This window comes from Gigantopelta aegis, chromosome 8, assembly GCF_016097555.1.
Source record: "Gigantopelta aegis isolate Gae_Host chromosome 8, Gae_host_genome, whole genome shotgun sequence".
In the NCBI taxonomy this organism is placed as follows: domain Eukaryota; kingdom Metazoa; phylum Mollusca; class Gastropoda; order Neomphalida; family Peltospiridae; genus Gigantopelta; species Gigantopelta aegis.
Window position 1 is genome coordinate 45,715,809 of NC_054706.1, and position 18,480 is coordinate 45,734,288.

Consider the following 18,480-nt stretch of genomic DNA (forward strand, 5'->3'; position numbering starts at 1 on the left):
CCTTTAAACCGTAACATCATAATTCATGTTTGAATTTGTTTCTCCACTATTTTATATATTGTACTGTATACATATATTTCAGCGAAAGGTTGATTACAGCTGTGACAAATAAAGTGATTCATTTATTTATTGATTGTTATTAGGGAATAATGGTATTTAGACTTTAATTTTTCAAAAAACTAAGAGTATGAAAAATTGCACTCCATAAAATGTCAAAGAATGGGCCTTAAACAAGGGGTGCAGTGCATAGCTCCTCAGATAAAAACGATGAGGGTTCGTTGGTGATTGTGCCCCTCTAAAACAAAATTCCGGGTAATCAACTGTGAGTGAATATTGCATAATAGTAAGTAATTTTTCATTCAAACACAAAACAGTCATTTTTGAAAAATCACTCACTTAGCATTAAAGGAACATACCCTACTTTTTAAACACTAAGACATATTTTTCACTATTAGAGCCGTTTATGATCACTGAAATCAAACATTACTTATATTTTATTGTTTAGATTATCCATTTCCGTACATCCGATGTGTTTCAGGTCATTCTGGTGCTTCTCATATCAAACAAATGCATTTTTCATATTTTTAAAAACACACATGCGTTTGACAAGTAACTGCTATGGAGTCCAGTTCCAGTCTATTTTAAAGGATATTTCCCCGTTTCAACGCCACAGGCTCATTTGTTTTACTCTGTTGTAACTTTATCCAAATGTCTTACAGGTTTGTAGATTTTGTAGATTAACTAAACTTAGTGTCCATTTTTACGGGTTAAAACTAGGGTCTGCGCCATTAATAATAGTGATTTACTAGAAATGTAGGAAAGACCTCTCAAATAGAAATAATACTAGAAGTTTATGGGAGACTGCATTCATAACAATGATAGCAAAGTTATCTGAAAATATAGGGGAAACTACTTACATAAAAATAAAAGTGAGGTTTCCAGAGATGTACAGTGTCATGGAAAAAGAAATTGTGAGTTTATGGGCAATGCACTTCAATAATAAAAAATAATAGCAAGTTTAATAAGAAATTCAAGGGAGACAACTTACATGTACATTTATTAAAAAACCCCAGCAACCCCCCCCCGAAACTATGTCTTGGTTTTACTAATATTATTACTCAGCACTTTCATTGATTCATAAACTGGTGTGTGATATTAAACATCCATCCATCCATCCATCCATCCATCCTTCCATCCATTCACTCAACACAAGCATGATTTTTGGACATTTTTCACATTTTATAACTAAGATATAAATTAAAACAAGCAATTTATTTCTGAAAACAGAACAGCACTGACTTTGAATATTTCGTCATTGTGTGTCAAATGTATGTACATGTGTGTCTTCTATTTTTTGTACACGTGCAAGGTTAGATTTAGAGATGAGTAAATTGTGAGTATTTTAATAACAAATTGACCTTGGCTTTCATTGGCTTTCATTTTTACAAGTAAATAAGTGAGGTATGATTTAAGAAGCTGACTTGTATGTATAATCGACTCATGGATAATTTTTATTACATTTTCCAAGACGCTTGTTTAAAACTATTTTGTTAAGATGACTGGGGGATGGTATCATATAGATGTGTATGTCACTTACTAACAGCCTTCATTTCAACTAGTTACAATAAATTTTAAACAGTTCATCAGTTATTTTCTTTTTCATTTTGTTGTGTTTAATGTTGCCCCTTGTTTTGGATTGTGTATATTTTATTGTAAAGTGGACTTTCTAATTGTTTTGTTTTTTAATTTTGTTGTGTCAATATCAGTCATTTGTTAACATCGTTGTAATGACACCAAATAGGCAATATTTTTGTCCAAATTGACATCAGGGCTGAATTTTGGTCTCGGGACATTATAATATATTTAATAACTATTTTACAACCTTTATATGACATTGTAATAAAACTTAAGATAAAGCCTAAGCTAGGAATGGAGCCTGTGAAACGATGTAACAAGTATTCACATAGCTTTAAACAAAACAAAGTCTTTTTAAAGCTCTAAGTATCCATGGTCTTCGAAGATATTAATACAGCCTTGATTGAGGTGTCATTAACCATGCATCCATTCATTCTCATTTCAGTTTGGTCACATACATGTTTGACATTATGATTTGTATTAATGTAATGACTGTATATTTGACAAGAAGATTGTGATTACATCATACTGTGTGTGTGACCAATTAATCGTGATTTTTCAGACCGGTGGAGGAGCCTCAGGGGTGGTCGGGGTATTTCGGCCAAGCGTTGAAGATGTCTGCTAACTATTTACCAGCTCAAGTTTCCGACATGATAAACCAAGGTCGCTCATTCGCCACTGCTCGCCTAAACACGTCTGGCCTCCGAAATGTCTGCTGTCTGGCATTGTAAGCCTCTTTCAGAGTGTTAGGATTTTAGCATTGTTATGCAGTTCTCTTAAAGTAGCAGTATCAGCAAATATTTTTTTTTTTTTTAGCATAGCGCCACAGTTTGCTGTGCAAGTTTCAGAGATTGCTACACAATTCTAACACATTAAATAGTAGTTGCTAACCAGTTTTCAAATTGCAAATTTTCCAAACAAAATGTTCCCTGTAATCAGATTAAGTTCCTCACTACCGCTAACAACTTGGTGATTTGAGCAAACTTTCACCAGCTGTATTAATTTAGTGCTTGTGGACATCATACCAACACTTAACAGTGTTGTCAGTTTTTCTGCTCATGGTTTGTGCATGTTTTTCTTTGCACACACCTTGACTATACCCTAAATGACATAAAACCACCATAAAACATTGTATGTAACCTAGTTCAAGGTTAGGCCAAATTTTGGCATCTGGCAACCCAACTAATCTGTTGTGTTTGTCCAGACAGAGGTTACTGTGTTAGTGTGAGAGTAGTTGATGTCATGTTTTTAGTTTCTTGTAAAGGTGAATAGTGTGATGTTTATTTCAGGATTCACAAGATAATGAGGTTGTTAGTGGCCTCCCAGGATGGCATTCTGTACATATACAACATAGACCCCAATGAAGGGGGCGATTGCACATTGGTCAGGCAGCACAGGTACTGTTCATTTTATTAAGTATTCACGTGTAAAGACTGCAGTCTCATTTGGAAATACAGTGGAAATATATAATAATAAAACTCTTTATTGAGCTACCTCATAACTCAATTGTCTAGTGTTTATTCCTGTGAAGTTAATTTCTATGAGAATTCGGTGTTAATAATTAGTTTTAGATAAAAAAATGAAAACAAATTGCCTTTTAGGTCACATTTTTGGTTAATGACCATAATGTGGTCATGTTAGGAAAATTATAAAGAAAAGTACCTCTTTATCAAGTATTCTATTAATAATATTGAAATTGCTGATTAATCAATTAACTCGCATTATTTAGAAAATTATGAGGAAAATTATAAAGAAAAGTACCTCTTTGTCAAGTATTCTATAAATAATATTGAAATTGCTGATTAATCTGTTAACTTGTACTACTTATAATACATTTTCTCTGTAAGAGTACGTAGCTAAGTAATCATGTTGGATTATTTTTAAGTCCAAACAAATCTGTATGACTGCTACATCAAAAGCAGTAGTATGTGCCAACTAGATCCTTGCTTCGTAGACATATTTAGTGTGGTGGCAGCAAGGTTCCTCTCTCACTACAAGGGGATGAGATGTAGCCCAGTGGTAAAGTGCTCACTTGATGTGTGGTTGGTTTGGGATCGATCCCCGTCGGTGGGCCCATTGGGCTATTTCTCACTCCAGCCAGTGCACCACGATTGGTACATCAAAGGCTGTGATATGTGCTATCCTGTCTATGGGATGCTGCATATAAAAGATCCCTTGCTACTAATCGAAAAGAGTAGCCCATGAAGTGGCGACAGCAAGTTTCCTCCCTCAATATCTGTATCCGACACCATGTAACCATAAATAAAATGTGTTGAGTGCATTGTTAAATAAACCATTTCTTTCCTTCCTTTCTCTCGCTACAAAGACTAAGAGCCTAGTCTATGTCAGTAAACATTGCTTTCTTTCTTTGTAAAGAACTGTTTGTTTAAAGTGATACCAGAACATTGTCCAATCAGTGGCCATCAGCTGCTATAGGAGACCGTCCTGGTCCTCCTGGTCCTGCTGCCACTGTAACACACTTTTTTAATTAATTACATTTTCTTGTTTAGAATATCAATGTAAAAATATCAAATGTGATTCTCGTCATCCTAATGTTTATAAAACTGACCACCAGAAGAAAAGCAAATTGGGATTAGAATAGGTTTACTTGATTACATACACTCATTTCTGTGAAATGATTAAATGATATCATTATAAAATTATAATCGTTCTTCTCATGAATCTCAGTATTAGTTAATCCCTTCATTAAAAAAAAAAACACCTCAATTTAATGTTAGAGATAAAAAGTATATTAGCATTTCTTTTGATGTTAAGGATAGGTCAGAACTGTTTAAAATATTGTATTTGTTACACTTCTAGAGAATAAGACAAGAAACATGTCTGCCACTTGGCAACACTTTCTATCGGTAAGGATTCTTTTTGTGCACAGTTTATGCAACAAACAGCACAGCAAATACCACAGCATTTGGTATAGCGGTGATGGAGAACCCCTTTAATAGGAGAACTCTTAGTAAATAATTCTGCTTAATTTTTCAGGTTAGACGGCCAGACGTCTGACACGCACATTGCCGACACCGCCCACGACCGGCCCTTAGCGCACCCTAGTGGTGGCAGCTACGCTAGCACCGTGCACCGAGGGGAGGATACACTCGGTGCTGTTCCCACAGGTAAGCCCACATCGGCCCATGCGGCACCAGTTTTGAACTCGGACAGCTACGCGGATGTTCTGAAGAGGAGAGGTGGGCCGCAGGACACTGTGGCGATAATGGATGAACTGCTTGCTTGTCAAGGTACAGTATGGCATCACTTTTCTCATCCCGCGCGGCCCAGCCCAGCTGGCCATTCAGTTTGTTGCTGCCATACTGATCATTAACTGCTTGTAGTAAGTCTTTACTGCCCTTCATTACTGTCCCCATTTTAAACTGTTGTAGTAGTCGTCGTTATTGTTATGTAAAGTTTAAACTGTTAAAATTATAATAATAATTTCCGCTTTAAATTTTAAATAACCATTTCTATTAATTCAATTTCAAACTGTTTTAGTGATCATTACTGTTTTGAGTTAAATTATAGACTTGTCATTACTGTCCTTAGTTAAATTATAGACTGTTGTCATTACTGTCCTTAGTTAAATTATAGACTGTTGTCATTACTGTCCTTAGTTAAATTATAGACTGTTGTCATTACTGTTCTTAGTTAAATTTTAAGCTGTTTTAAAAGTCATGATTACTTTACTTCCTCAGTTACATTTTAAGCTGCTGTAATTGTCATCAGTTATATTATAGATTATTGTAACAGTCATCAGTGTCTTCAGTTATATTTTAAACTGTTATAATGGTGATCACTGCCCTCAGTTAAATTTTAAACTGTTGCAATGGTCATCACTATCTTCAGTTATTTTTTAAACTGTTGTAATGGTCATCACTGCCCTCAGTTATATTTTAAACTGTTGTAATGGTCATCACTGCCCTCAGTTAAATTTTAAACTGTTGTAGTGGTCATCACTGTCTTCAGTTATATTTTAAACTGTTTTAATAGTCATTACTGTCTTCAGTTATATTTTAAATTGTTTTAATAGTCATCACTGTCTTCAGTTATATTTTAAACTTTTTTAATAGTCATTACTGTCTTCAGTTATATTTTAAATTGTTTTAATAGTCATCACTGTCTTCAGTTATATTTTAAACTGTTTTAATAGTCATCACTGTCTTCAGTTATATTTTAAACTGTTTTAATAGTCATTACTGTCTTCAGTTATATTTTAAACTGTTTTAATAGTCATTACTGTCTTCAGTTATATTTTAAACTGTTTTAATAGTCATCACTGTCTTCAGTTATATTTTAAACTGTTTTAATAGTCATCACTGTCTTCAGTTATATTTTAAACTGTTTTAATAGTCATCACTGTCTTCAGTTATATTTTAAACTGTTTTAATAGTCATTACTGTCTTCAGTTATATTTTAAACTGTTTTAATAGTCATTACTGTCTTCAGTTATATTTTAATAGTTATGAGTACTTTCCTTACTTGGTTATATTTTAAGCTGTTGTGATGGTCATCACTGTTCTAATTTATATTTAAAACTGTGGTAATAGTGATTAATGGTCTATAGTTTAGTTTTAATCTGTTCTAATGGTAGTTACTTTCCTTCCCTGGTCAGTTTAAATTGACATAACTATCTTTGATTACTGATAAACAAAAAATAACAAACTGTCTTTTGACTAATCAGAAAAGCAAAATTTTAGTATTCTTTTTTAGTCCCTGTTCACTTACCTTTTTTGTTAAATCTACCAAATTATAAATCATTATCATTTCCCCATGATAAATGGTCATGTTATATACTTATGCGACTTTAATTTATTGAATATATGACTGTTATATAAAACAAACATCACTTTGCATGTTCAGGACAGTGTTTCTCTGTGGCATTGAAAAGCATTTTGACAATTGTTTTACACTTCCCTGCCATTTTCAATACTTGCTGGCTGCATTAATATTTAGAAAGCTAAATAAATAGAAATGTTAGGATTTGTAATATGACAAAATGATTTGATAAAAACTCTTTTGGCCATGCAAGTTTTCTGTTGAATCTTGAAAAGATATTTTCTAACCAGTAGTTGTAGTTCAAAATTTAAATAGCAAGTAATATTGTCTCTTTCTTACTAAATTAGTTTTATTGTGCATTAAAATAATGCATGCATTTAGTGACATTAGTTACAATGTGTCTGATCTGTTTTTACTGTAACATCTATATTGAAATTCACTCACCTTTTTTTTTCTTCATTGGTCTGAAGAACATTCATACATGTAACATATTACATTATTGTTTGCATTTTCTATTTTACTTGAAACGTAACTGGATACAAGTATGCATTTAAAAACATTTTTGTCATTACAATTTCATACATTACAAATACATGGTATAATTGTTTCGGTGAATGGTATATATTTTGAAAAGAATAGATTTCGGAATTAAAATTGGTGTTACTGTATGTTAGTGGGTTTTTTTGTAATGTTTATGTTAACAATTTGTTTTATAATTTGTTTATTTTATTTATTTATTTATTTATTTATTTATTTATGCAGTGTATGTTTCTGAGAAATGAAATGGTTTAAATTTGAAAAAGAATAAATAAAAAAAAAAATTAATTGGCCATTGACATGCTTATAACACTTTTAAATAGAGGTTCATCAGGTTAACAGTATTTAAGTATTTGCAATATTTCTTTGAAAATAAATTAACTTTTACGTCCGAGGACAACATACGGTAGTCCTTGTGATGGTTTAAAGCAGTTATTCAGTGTACATTTGCAACAAACTGATTGGTAAAGTTCCAGTTTGGGCGGCCTCTGTGTGCGGTGGTTGGGAAAGATATTGCCTGCACAGTTTGATTTCACCCGATAACCTCCCCCACCCCCAGGCATACAGTTTGTGCACTAGTTTTGTTGCAGTGGTTACAGCTGTTGTTTTGCATTGTAAATTTCATATGCATTTTCAGTGTTATGTTTTGGCTGTACTACATAACTGACAAACTAGTTCATTTTTGCACTTTTCTTAATTTACTGGTCGATTTGTGGTCTTGATTACTTTTTTTTTTCTTTTTTTTCTCCCAACAACCCTTTTTAATTATAATAGAATATGTATTACTGTATCATATATTAAAGTGCAAACAAGCAGTCCATCCTGTACATAGTAAATTAAATATAGACACTTTGATGTGTAGTATAATTTGTTTTACTTAGAGCTGCATTTTGGTTTGAAGCCTTTAATTGTGAAAAATGGAGTTTCTGTGGCTGTCCTTAACAATTACTTATTTGTTACAACCCATAGAACCATTTGACGTATACTGCTATTATGTTATTTGTTTTTAGTTCCCTACTGGTCCAACCGGAGGGGACTATAAGTTTCATCTCTGTCCTTGTGTCTGCACGTCTGTCTGTCCATCTGTCTGTCCCACATATAGTTTTCCGGATGGTTTTTTTTCACAATGCCTTGAGATACAGAGTTGAAATTTTGTGTATAGCTTTATCATATACTGTTACAAATCAAGTTTGACTTTCATGGTGATTTACCCATACTTGACAGAGTTATGGCTCTTGAACGTAGGAAATCTATACAATTTATTTTTTTTCCGGATGGGTCTTTTCATAATGCCTTGATATACTGGGCTGAAATAGTGTGTTTAGTTTTATCATATACTGTTTTAGATCAAGTTTGACATTCATAGCTATTTACTAATTTTTTTACAGAGTTATGGCCCTGGAATTCAGGAGATACGAAAATTTGTTGGGCAATGTAGGGGACGTATTGCTTCAGAAGTACTCTTGTTTTATTTTGTTTTTGTTTCCTATTTTTAATACTAGCCAATGGGGGGGGGGGGGGTTGGGGGGGAATAAAATGGTAGTGAATGGGAACAGAAGAATGCAATTTTATAATTACAGTTTAAAAGAATGTGTCAAGATTTTTGTTTCGTCATGATGGAGTCAAAAGACTAAACTTACATGTAGATATTACTTTTCTGATGGTGATGGCTCCGATGTTACATTTTTTCACTTAGCCGCATATTTCACAAACCTGTTAGTCCTAGATCACAGTCTTGGTTTCTAGCTGCATCTGTGAATGTTCCTCTTGGTGTATCTTTAGTAATAATTATTATTTACTTAGAGCTGGGCTGTATACCTTATATACCGTTCGGTATCAGTATCATGTCAGTACCGATTTATTGTACCGAGCAAATTTCTAAATATTATTTCTAAATACTGAAATTTTGGTATTGAAAAATGTTATCCGCCATTTAGTAAAGCACTAACAATATATCTGATGAACACAAAATAGCTGAAAGAAGCGAGAAATGAGGGCCTTGTGTATGGAATTTAATTTTATTTAGATAAAATGTAGCAGGTGAGACTTAACTCAGGCATGCATTTAAAGCCGAGTACCGAAAATATCACTTGATATCGGTATCAGTATTGTATCAATACCGAATACTGTACCGATACCGAGGTAAATCACCCCAACAATACCGATACTGATACCAAACCTGAAATTTCAATACCGCCCAGCTCTAAATTTATTATTATAATTATTATTTTTATATAGTAATGCTGAATGCTACATCACAAATTATTTCTTTATTTACTAAATTAACAACACTTATCTCTGCAGATTTTTCAGATTATATTTTAATTTTTAAGGTCTAGTAAACATGAGTGCTTTAAAGTTTGTATTTGTAGTGTCGAAATGATAATCATAGCAAAATTAACCTGATAATTCTATCGGTAAGCTTAGACAGGTAAAGCATTCCTGCTTTAATGGTCATAAAATTCAGCAGACAATTCTGCATACTACAGGTGTGATCACATTGGAAGTAAATGCTTGATTTTTAATATATTAATAGTTTTGTAGCTTGTTACTGTCTGTCATGGCAAAATCAGAAAGTGAAATGTAGGTGTTACTTTTTAAATAGTGGGTGGGACGTAGTCCAGTGTTAAAAGCACTCACTTGATGTGCGGTCAGTTTGGGATTGATCCACGTCAGTGGGGCTCATTGAGCTATTTCTTGTTCCGGCCAGTGAACCATGATTGGTATATCGAAGGCTGTGGTATGTGCTATCCTGTCTGTGGGATAGTACATATAAAAGATCCCTTGCTGCTAATGGAAAAATGTAGCGGGTTTCCTCACTAAGACTCAAAAATACCCAATGTTTGACATCCAATAGCCGATGATTAATAAATCAGTGTGATCTAGTGGTGTCGTTAAACAAAACAATATAACATTTTTTAAATGACGACTGTTAGTTTTGCATTTATCTCCATTTTGCATTTTTGTATCCATTTCTCAAAAACTAAAAGCCCTAGATTTATGAAACCTAGTTTGTAGTGTTCATTTAAATGCATGTTTAAATAAAATTTAATTTATCAAAAGTACATTTTAAAAAATTAATTTTTATATATATAGATATATATATATATATATATATATATATATATATATATATATAAACTGACGATCAAAAGAAAGTATACCAATTATTTTTATGATAAATAAACACAATACACGTTCATGGAAGGTTACATAGGTTCCAGTATTGTTCGTTATAATGCAATCAATGATGAATAATCGCATATTGTTTGGGCGATGCCGCATGTGCAAAATGAGTTTATTCATCAAATTTATACTGCACGAGAAACATGATACTTGTGCACATAAGGGTGTAAAAAAGGGTGCCATTGCTTAGAACATGCCTCAGTCAACAGTAAAACACCAGAGAACATGGCAAGGCTAACTGCTGAAGATAGAGAGAGAGCTATTGGTATGGTGCAGTTGGGTGCGAGTTATGCCCATGTGACAAGAATCCTGAATTGCACAAAACTGACGATCACCAGGTTGATACAGCGTTACAGGGTGACTGGCAGGACTGCAGACAGACCACGAAGTGGAATACCCCGCGTCACAACAGCCAACGAGGACCGCCATCTCCGCATCTTACACTTACGTAACAGATTCCTCACTATGACGTCATTTGCAGCGACTGGCCTTGGACATGTCATCAGTCGTCACACTGTATGTCGTCGACTACGACAGCATGGTATCAGGGCCTATCGACCATTCAGAGGGATGACATTGACGAGGCAACATCGACTTCGACATTTACGTTGGGCACGTCAGTTTCAATGTTGGCAACATCGGAACTGGCAACGTGTACTCTTTTCTGATGAGAGCAGGTTCCAGTTATTCAGAGCTGATGGCAGGACTCGGATATACCGACGTGCAGGAGAGAGAACAGCTCCGTGCTGTGTTCAAGAGACTGAACCATTTGGTGGTGGATCTGTGATGGTTTAGGGTGGTATCTGTGGCCAACAGCGGACAGACTTTATTGTCACTGACGTAAATCTGTCCGACATCGGGTCCATGCTTGCATACTTGCACATGGTGGACATACACGCTATTGAAACATGTTCTTTGTGGTCAAATTTATTCACCTTCGTTATGAGTGGTCCTTTATGAAATCGCACATTTCACCCCTAGTGCTGTTTTATGGGTTTTATTGAGTATACTCGTGTTTATTTATCGCCAAATTATTATACTTTCAAAATATAACATTTGCATCAGCTTGTGTTTAATGTTGTTTTTAATACTTTGAAAAAATAATTGGTATACTTTCTTTTCATTGTAAGTTTATGTATATTATATTTAAGAACTAGTTTAATCATAAATGTTACAAATGTTAATCACAACTTATTTCTTTATTCATCAAATCAGTTTGTAGTAGGAGAATTCTAGTTAAAACCTACATTTGTGTTCTTGTTGTTACATGTAGATTTGTTCTAGCCAGTACACTACAACTGGTATATCAAAGGCCGTGGTATGTGCTATCCTGTCTGGGATGGTGCATATAAAAGATCCCTTGCTACTAATAGAATAATGTAGCGGATTTCCTCTCTTAGACTATATGTCAGAATTACCAAATGTTTGACATCCAATAGCCGATGATTAATAAATCAATGTGCTCTAGTGGTGTCATTAAACAAAACAAACTTAAAAAAAAAATTCTTGTTGTTACATCTGCATATAATTCACTATGGTTAAAACTAATGAACTGGACAGCGTTATCACTGCTTAATTATGTTTCAGGTTATTCATTTTGTTACTGGGGCGGGATTGAGCTCAGCTGGTTGAGCACTCACCTGGGGTGCTTGTGTCGCAGGATCAAACCACCTCAGTGGATCCGTTCAACTGATTGGTTTTTTTATCATTCCAAGCAGTGTACCACAACTGGTCAACGGCCGTATGATCTTTCCTGTCTGTGGGAAAGCGCACATAAAAGATCCATTGCTGCATCAGGAAAAATGTAGCAGGTTTCATCTGATGACTTCAAGTCAGAATTACTAAATGTTTGACATCCAATAGCTGATGATTAATTAATCAACGTTCTCTAGTGGTGTCGTTAAACAAAAGACACAATTTCTTTTTGTTCCTAGAATACTCGAATAACAAGAAGAGAAATCACAGGAAACACACCACATTGCATTGTGGAGTATTTATATTTCTTCTTTATTTTCCAGACACCTAGAAAATTTGCCTTCTTTGGATGCTCGGTTAGGTATATATTGGTGAGCCTCTAAAGTTGGTATTCCTTGAAAAAACCCATGAGCCATCACATGTAAAAATCTACAACTTGCAATAGTGTCATAAAAACACAGCTTAATTTAAACACGGGCAGGTGCTTGTTACCTTGTTAATTTGATCAAGTTAAGAAGATGTAAGGATCAACTCAAAAATATGTAATTTAAAATTGGGTAAATAGAAAATGGAAACAATTATGATTGTATATTAAGTAAGTTTATCTGAATTAGTCAAAAAGTAACATAATGTAATGACATTGGAATTTATTTGTACTTTAATGTTAAAAAAACAACATCATTTTTTACGATTATTTTTTACTAAAATACAAAATTAATCTTTATACCTGATATTTAATTTGTTGAAGTTATTACCTATCATTTAAATTTTAAAAAAAAAACATTAAAAAATTTATTCTTACGTTGTTGGTTTGCCCATGAGACGTCTCATTTATATAGTTTGCTATCAACTCTTTAAAGATTCCACACTTCACTAACTGGGTGACTGGCAATGTAGAATGCAGCTATTTCATGTGACACAAGAATCAAACAGCTGGTTATTAAGCCACTTTATTATCCATATGATTCAACATAACCAAATTAATTTTAAAAAACCATACAAATTATCATATGTGTTATCACATGACCAACCATTGACATAATCTTGGGAAGTTCTAGCTCTGTGCATGTGAATTATTGTAATCACTTAACAAAATGATGTCTCATTCTGGTTACTTTTAAAACCATGGTCCTTGTTTTTTTTAATAAAAATAATAATAAATAAATTATATGGATAATAAAGAAATTATTACACTCATACACACTCATGTATGACTGATACTGATTTGACAAAACTCACTGGCAATACAAGATACTCATTTCATGAAACCAATATGACATACACGGTCATACAATTACAGTGTTGATCGTTTTAAATATATCTTTTTACTGTACTAGTTATACAGGTTAATCAAGTTTACTTAGTACAAAAGTTTAGTTCCATATTTTGAGAATTCTGCACAGAAATTTATGACTGATGCAGACAACATACAGACGTGTGACTCTATGTTGACATATAAGTGGTGTTTTTCAACATGATCAACAGTAAATTACTGTACTCGTGTGGCGAGAAAATTTAACATGCTGGTTAGGCCTGACTTGTGTAGAATAGAGTGGACAGAACTTTGTGTATTGTATTGAAACTGTTGAAATACGGGACATGGTTTATTATGCTACTATCACTTTTCTTCATAATACGTACATAAATCATTTGACCACCTCAGAAAATGTAATATTTTATGACTAAATTCACCATCTTGCTAATAGTTTTTGTTGTCCAGGCTAGCTTAATCCGTGCTTTGCTTGATGTGTCATCATATTCTATGAATGCAAGATTTACGGCTGACTGCAGGATACATGTAGATACACAGTCATGTACTAATGAGGAGGATTCACCACAGATATATGTTTAATATGGAACAGGTTAATCAAGTCTTTGTGTGGTCGGACCATGACAAAGCAAATGGAGATACGGTTCCTTTGTTTTGCTGAGGGTGCGGGATGTAGCCCAGTAGTAAAGTGCTCGCTTGATGTGCTGTCGGTCTCGGATCGATCCCTGTTGGTGGGCCCATTGGGCTATTTCTTACTCCATCCAGTGCACCACGACTGGTACATCAGATGCCGTGATATGTCCTATCCTGTCTGTGGGATGGTGCATATAAAAGATCCCTTGCTACTAACAGACAAATATAGCCGATGATTAATATATCGGTGTGCTCTAGTGGTGTCATTAAATAAAATAATCTTTTTGTTTTGCTGTTCTGATAAATTTATGAATATGATATTTTTAAGATTTTCTTTAGTATGTTAATTTATTTGTTAATTTATTAATTATTCTGTTTCCAAATTTTTAGTGTAGATAAGACTTTCCTGCTATATACATTGTGTGAAGTTAAATTTTTAAAATAATTGTATTTATTTCTGATTGTCATGCCTTTATGAAATGAAAATGTGAGATATGGATATTACTTTTCTGACAGCGGTGGGGTTAATTTATGTGTTGAAGTTCAATGTTAAAGTTTTAGATGAATTTCTCGAAAAATTTAAATTTTAAGTCCGTGAAATTTGGTTTATAGTTGCACCTATGGATTCATCACAGAGCACTGTAATCTTTATGGTAGAAAGACATTTAATTCCATGGAGCTCTTTTATTTAAATTAATATGTGCATGTACAGAAACAATAGAGAATGTTTATTTCAGTGATCACAAAACCATGCAGACCTCTGTTATAGTGAGGTTATTGGTTTCACCACAGGGATGGATGCAGGATTTTTTTATGGAGGAGTGGAACTACAAAAAAGTGTCCCTACTGTGGAAAAGCAAGCTCCTATTTTGAAAAATAATGAACACGAGGAAGTTTTTTAAACATGAGGAAGAGGCCTGATCAATGCAAACGGCAATCTCACCATCACTTGCTCAGAGTCGTTGTAATTCATGTCAAACTTTGGTCTAATTTGACTTGTTTTTTATATTTACAGAATCAGAACCATACCAGGAGCCTGAACAAGGTGCAGTGGGCGGGGGAGATGTTAATATTGATGGACAGGGCCTTACAGGCTTGCGATTGGATGATGATAATGAGTTCCCACCAATGACACACAAGAATGACTGACTGCTCAATGGATTTTGAATTGTTGCCAAGTTCAGCTACAAAGGGTGGTAGAATTAAGTGATCATGGGATGATGGAATGTTAACCACACCTATGTGTCATTGTTAATGAAAAGACATATGAAGTATGGAATACGAATATCTTTTTCCTGACTGAGAAAAACAAAAAATCTTTTATTTTCTCTGGGTGAAATAAATAAAATATATTTTATCCTCTGGATGAGATATAAAAAACAAAAAAATTAATATCCTGTGTGGGAAACCTATTTTAAACCATTTAAAAAAAAAAAACAGTATCAGATTCTTAGCCTCATATTTAGAAGGGAAATGTCATCCTTTGGGCAGGAAATATTTTTTGGTTGAAAGATGAGACATAAAAATGATGTTACCACAATTCAAAATTCAACTTAATTATATGTAAATTACTGTTTTATTGAAATTACTAATTGGATAATAAACGAATATGCAAATTATATTTTAAACATAATTAATTCCTCACCTGATTATAATGTTATGAGTTTATTTCATTTATGTATCATTGGGTTTACCTAGGTGTCTTTAAGAAGGGTGGAGTGTGTGTGTTTGGTGCAAACTTCAAATATTTCTTGATTCTTTTGTTTATTATCGATGTGCACCAGTGTCAATATAGACACACAGTCTTTTGTCTTGGATATAATTGACTTGCATGTGTTAAGCTGTGATACAGTATCTAAGTCGAAATGGTTATTGTAATTTTATTGTCACTAGCCTTTTAAACAAAAAATAAAATAAAATATATAGAAAATAACTAGTTCATGACGTCGGATATCTGCTTTATCTTGTGAAGGTAAGAATGGGAAATTCTGCGAGGCTCTGCCAAGCGGAATTTCTCATTCGGCATGAACAGAATAAGCAGATATCTGACGTCAGCTAGTTATTATCTTTATCCTGCAGACCATAAAAATTAAGGAATAAGCTATCATTTCTGTTATTTCAGCCACACTGTACAATGACCTAGAGGTCAAATGAGCAATTTTGTAAGGTAGCTATGCGAGTGACGTCAAAAGCATTAACCTGCTAGTAGCACGATATGACTGTTTTATCCGTCATCATATTCGGTCAATAGAAATGGTGGAGGATAAAATAATAATAATAATAATAATACTCTGAAGTGTTAAGTTAAAAAAAAACCTTAAAACATTAGCTATCAAAAAGTTTATTTGTTTTTAAATAGTAGCATCCTTATTTGTGTAATCTTTTCCTGTGAACTTAGTATTTCAGGTGATGGATGCACCAGGCTGCTCATCCAAATTATCTTATTATCTATAAATCTTTTATTTGTTCATACAAATAGATCCCAAGTACTGTAGTAACAATATTACAAATTCTCCCAGACTAAATATCATGATATGTGTATGATATGTATAAAAAATACATATACAATACCTGTCAAGTGATTTAATTATGTATTATATGTACTTTTCCGACCTACCCCCCCCCCCCCCCCCCCACCCCCTCCTCCCTTTTTGTGGTTACATGATAAAAGGTTTATAAATTTACATTATGAATATGTAAACTGAGATTGTCTGAAGTCTACAGACATATGATGTTAATGATATTGCTTGGTGATATACATGTAGTTGAAATTTTTAAAATGCACATTTTCTTTTGTTGTGGAGTTGGAAATGAGTATGGCTTATTTAATATTTGCTCTTCTATTTAAAAAAAAAAAAAAATTCAAACTGCCATTTGAGCTTTTCATAGTCACTTTTAAGTCTGTAAAACTTAATAGTGAAATATACTTGATGAATAAGTGTTGTGCAACCCTCAAAAATTTGTTTGGACCATCTGCAGTGTCACAGTGAAAAGTTATTGCAAAATTTATTTGTAACAGCATTTTTATCATTATCAAATATTTACTTTGCAGGTCTCCAAGAATTGAAAATATGTAGAAACCATTTATAGGTTACGCGAAAACAAACTCAGGCAACCCATCCTACCCTCATGCACGCCACAACCATTCAAATGATGCCACAAATTCATTGCGCGATCGAAAGACGGGTCACGCAAAACTATACCCACGCTAGTGATGTGCGAACGAAACCATCGTTCTCGCAATTTCCAGAGACCTGCATTGTTATTATTTGAACTAAATTGCTGTTGCAAGATGATAATAAATTTCGAGGTCTGGTTGTGAATTAAATTAACTAGTTACCCATATGGTTGATGCAGAATGTGTATACTAAAAATAGCACAAGATGTGGAGAACACTTTCAAACACTACTATCCATAGATTAAAATTAGATTATTCCTAATGTAATGGTAATAATAATTGCATGTATACCAAAGGTGTGATGTCTCTCTCCTAGTATTATCCGACTAGCTGTTATAAATACAATGTGATGTTTTGTGTGGGTGAATTGCACAATTGCAGTGGATTTCGTTGGCTGTTGCTAATGGTATCGCATATGGATACATTTAAAAATGATATGAATAATTTTTAGATTTTAATAGCATCTCCCTGGGGCTGTTCCAGAGTTGATCACAGGGAGGAAGGAGTGGGTCACGGTAGGAGTTAATTGTTTTATATATGTATATATACCAAATACCCACCAAATAAAATTTCATTTAGATCATACGTGTATTTTCTCCAGCCAAGACGATATGGTTTCAGTCAATCCTTTGCATACATTCTGAATGTGGGTCGCAATTTTAGACCATTGTCCAACCCAAACCACAAGGCCAATCTCAGTACTCGACCATCGATAATCTATTTTCATCCCCAAGAGTAAAAGATAAGGCACACCCATCAGGCTTAAAAATAACTACTTGCCTTCTATCTCCCCCATGTGATCTACTCTGAAAGAGCCTGACCTGAATTTCGTGTATAAAACGTTATAGTAAAAAGAACTAACATTCTGGTAACCTCGTCATATTTTATTTAATTGCATTGTTCGTAACAGATTTAAAGATTCGTTTTATTTCCATTTTTGAGTGGACGTGTTTATAAGAAGTTAAGGGAAGAACCCATGCAGTGTTAATTAACATCACAAGCAATGGAAAGTAAAACCAATGGCTGAGGACGTAGTTAACCAGTGTGTTCCCACATGTATATACTACCATTTTCATCATGTTTCATCGGTTTTAATCTTAAATGAGTCTTAGGGTAGTTTTTATTAGAGTAAAACCTAACTTGTAAAACACATTTTTGTTTGGAAAGAAATTTTTATAAAGACAATTTTGATTTATATGACAGATGTGTTGCACTGCGAATAATGATTTTTAACATATCATCGCACGGACAGTTGGTATATTGTGTATACCCATTGTTTATTGGCCTTTTCTTTTGTCACATAGATATTGTATAAAAATTCACAGCACATCTCTTTTTTTTTTTTTTATTATTTAATTGCAGAAAAATCACAACAGATGAAGTCAACATTTAAAAATATTTTCTTTTGTTTGCTGTTCTGTTACTCCATCTGCATGTACAAATTTACAAATTTCCTCGACTTAGTTATCCATTCTGCTTGTTTTGTTTAGTCAGTAATACAGTCATGGTCCATTACATTAAACTTGTTTGTTTTGAAGCAGTTAGGTGGTTCTGGCTGAAACAC

The 18,480-nt window shown here is 33.6% G+C and overlaps 1 protein-coding gene across 3 annotated transcripts in view; it reads left to right on the forward strand.

Annotated features, from left to right (window-relative positions):
• LOC121379366 (WD repeat domain phosphoinositide-interacting protein 2-like) overlaps positions 1-15,731 on the forward strand; it is a 31,218-nt gene extending 15,487 nt beyond the window's left edge. The window contains exons 8-12 of one of the 3 annotated variants that reach the window (XM_041507951.1): positions 2,198-2,362; positions 2,925-3,032; positions 4,633-4,886; positions 12,159-12,206; positions 14,754-14,881. In XM_041507951.1, the coding sequence (XP_041363885.1) occupies positions 2,198-2,362; positions 2,925-3,032; positions 4,633-4,886; positions 12,159-12,166 (535 nt within the window). In that variant the 3' untranslated portion in view covers positions 12,167-12,206; positions 14,754-14,881. Of the gene's footprint in view, positions 1-2,197; positions 2,363-2,924; positions 3,033-4,632; positions 4,887-12,158; positions 12,207-14,753 lie in introns of all 3 variants that reach the window. The other 2 variants (XM_041507952.1, XM_041507950.1) reach the window with 2 other exon arrangements.
• Positions 15,732-18,480: the final 2,749 nt, after the last annotated feature.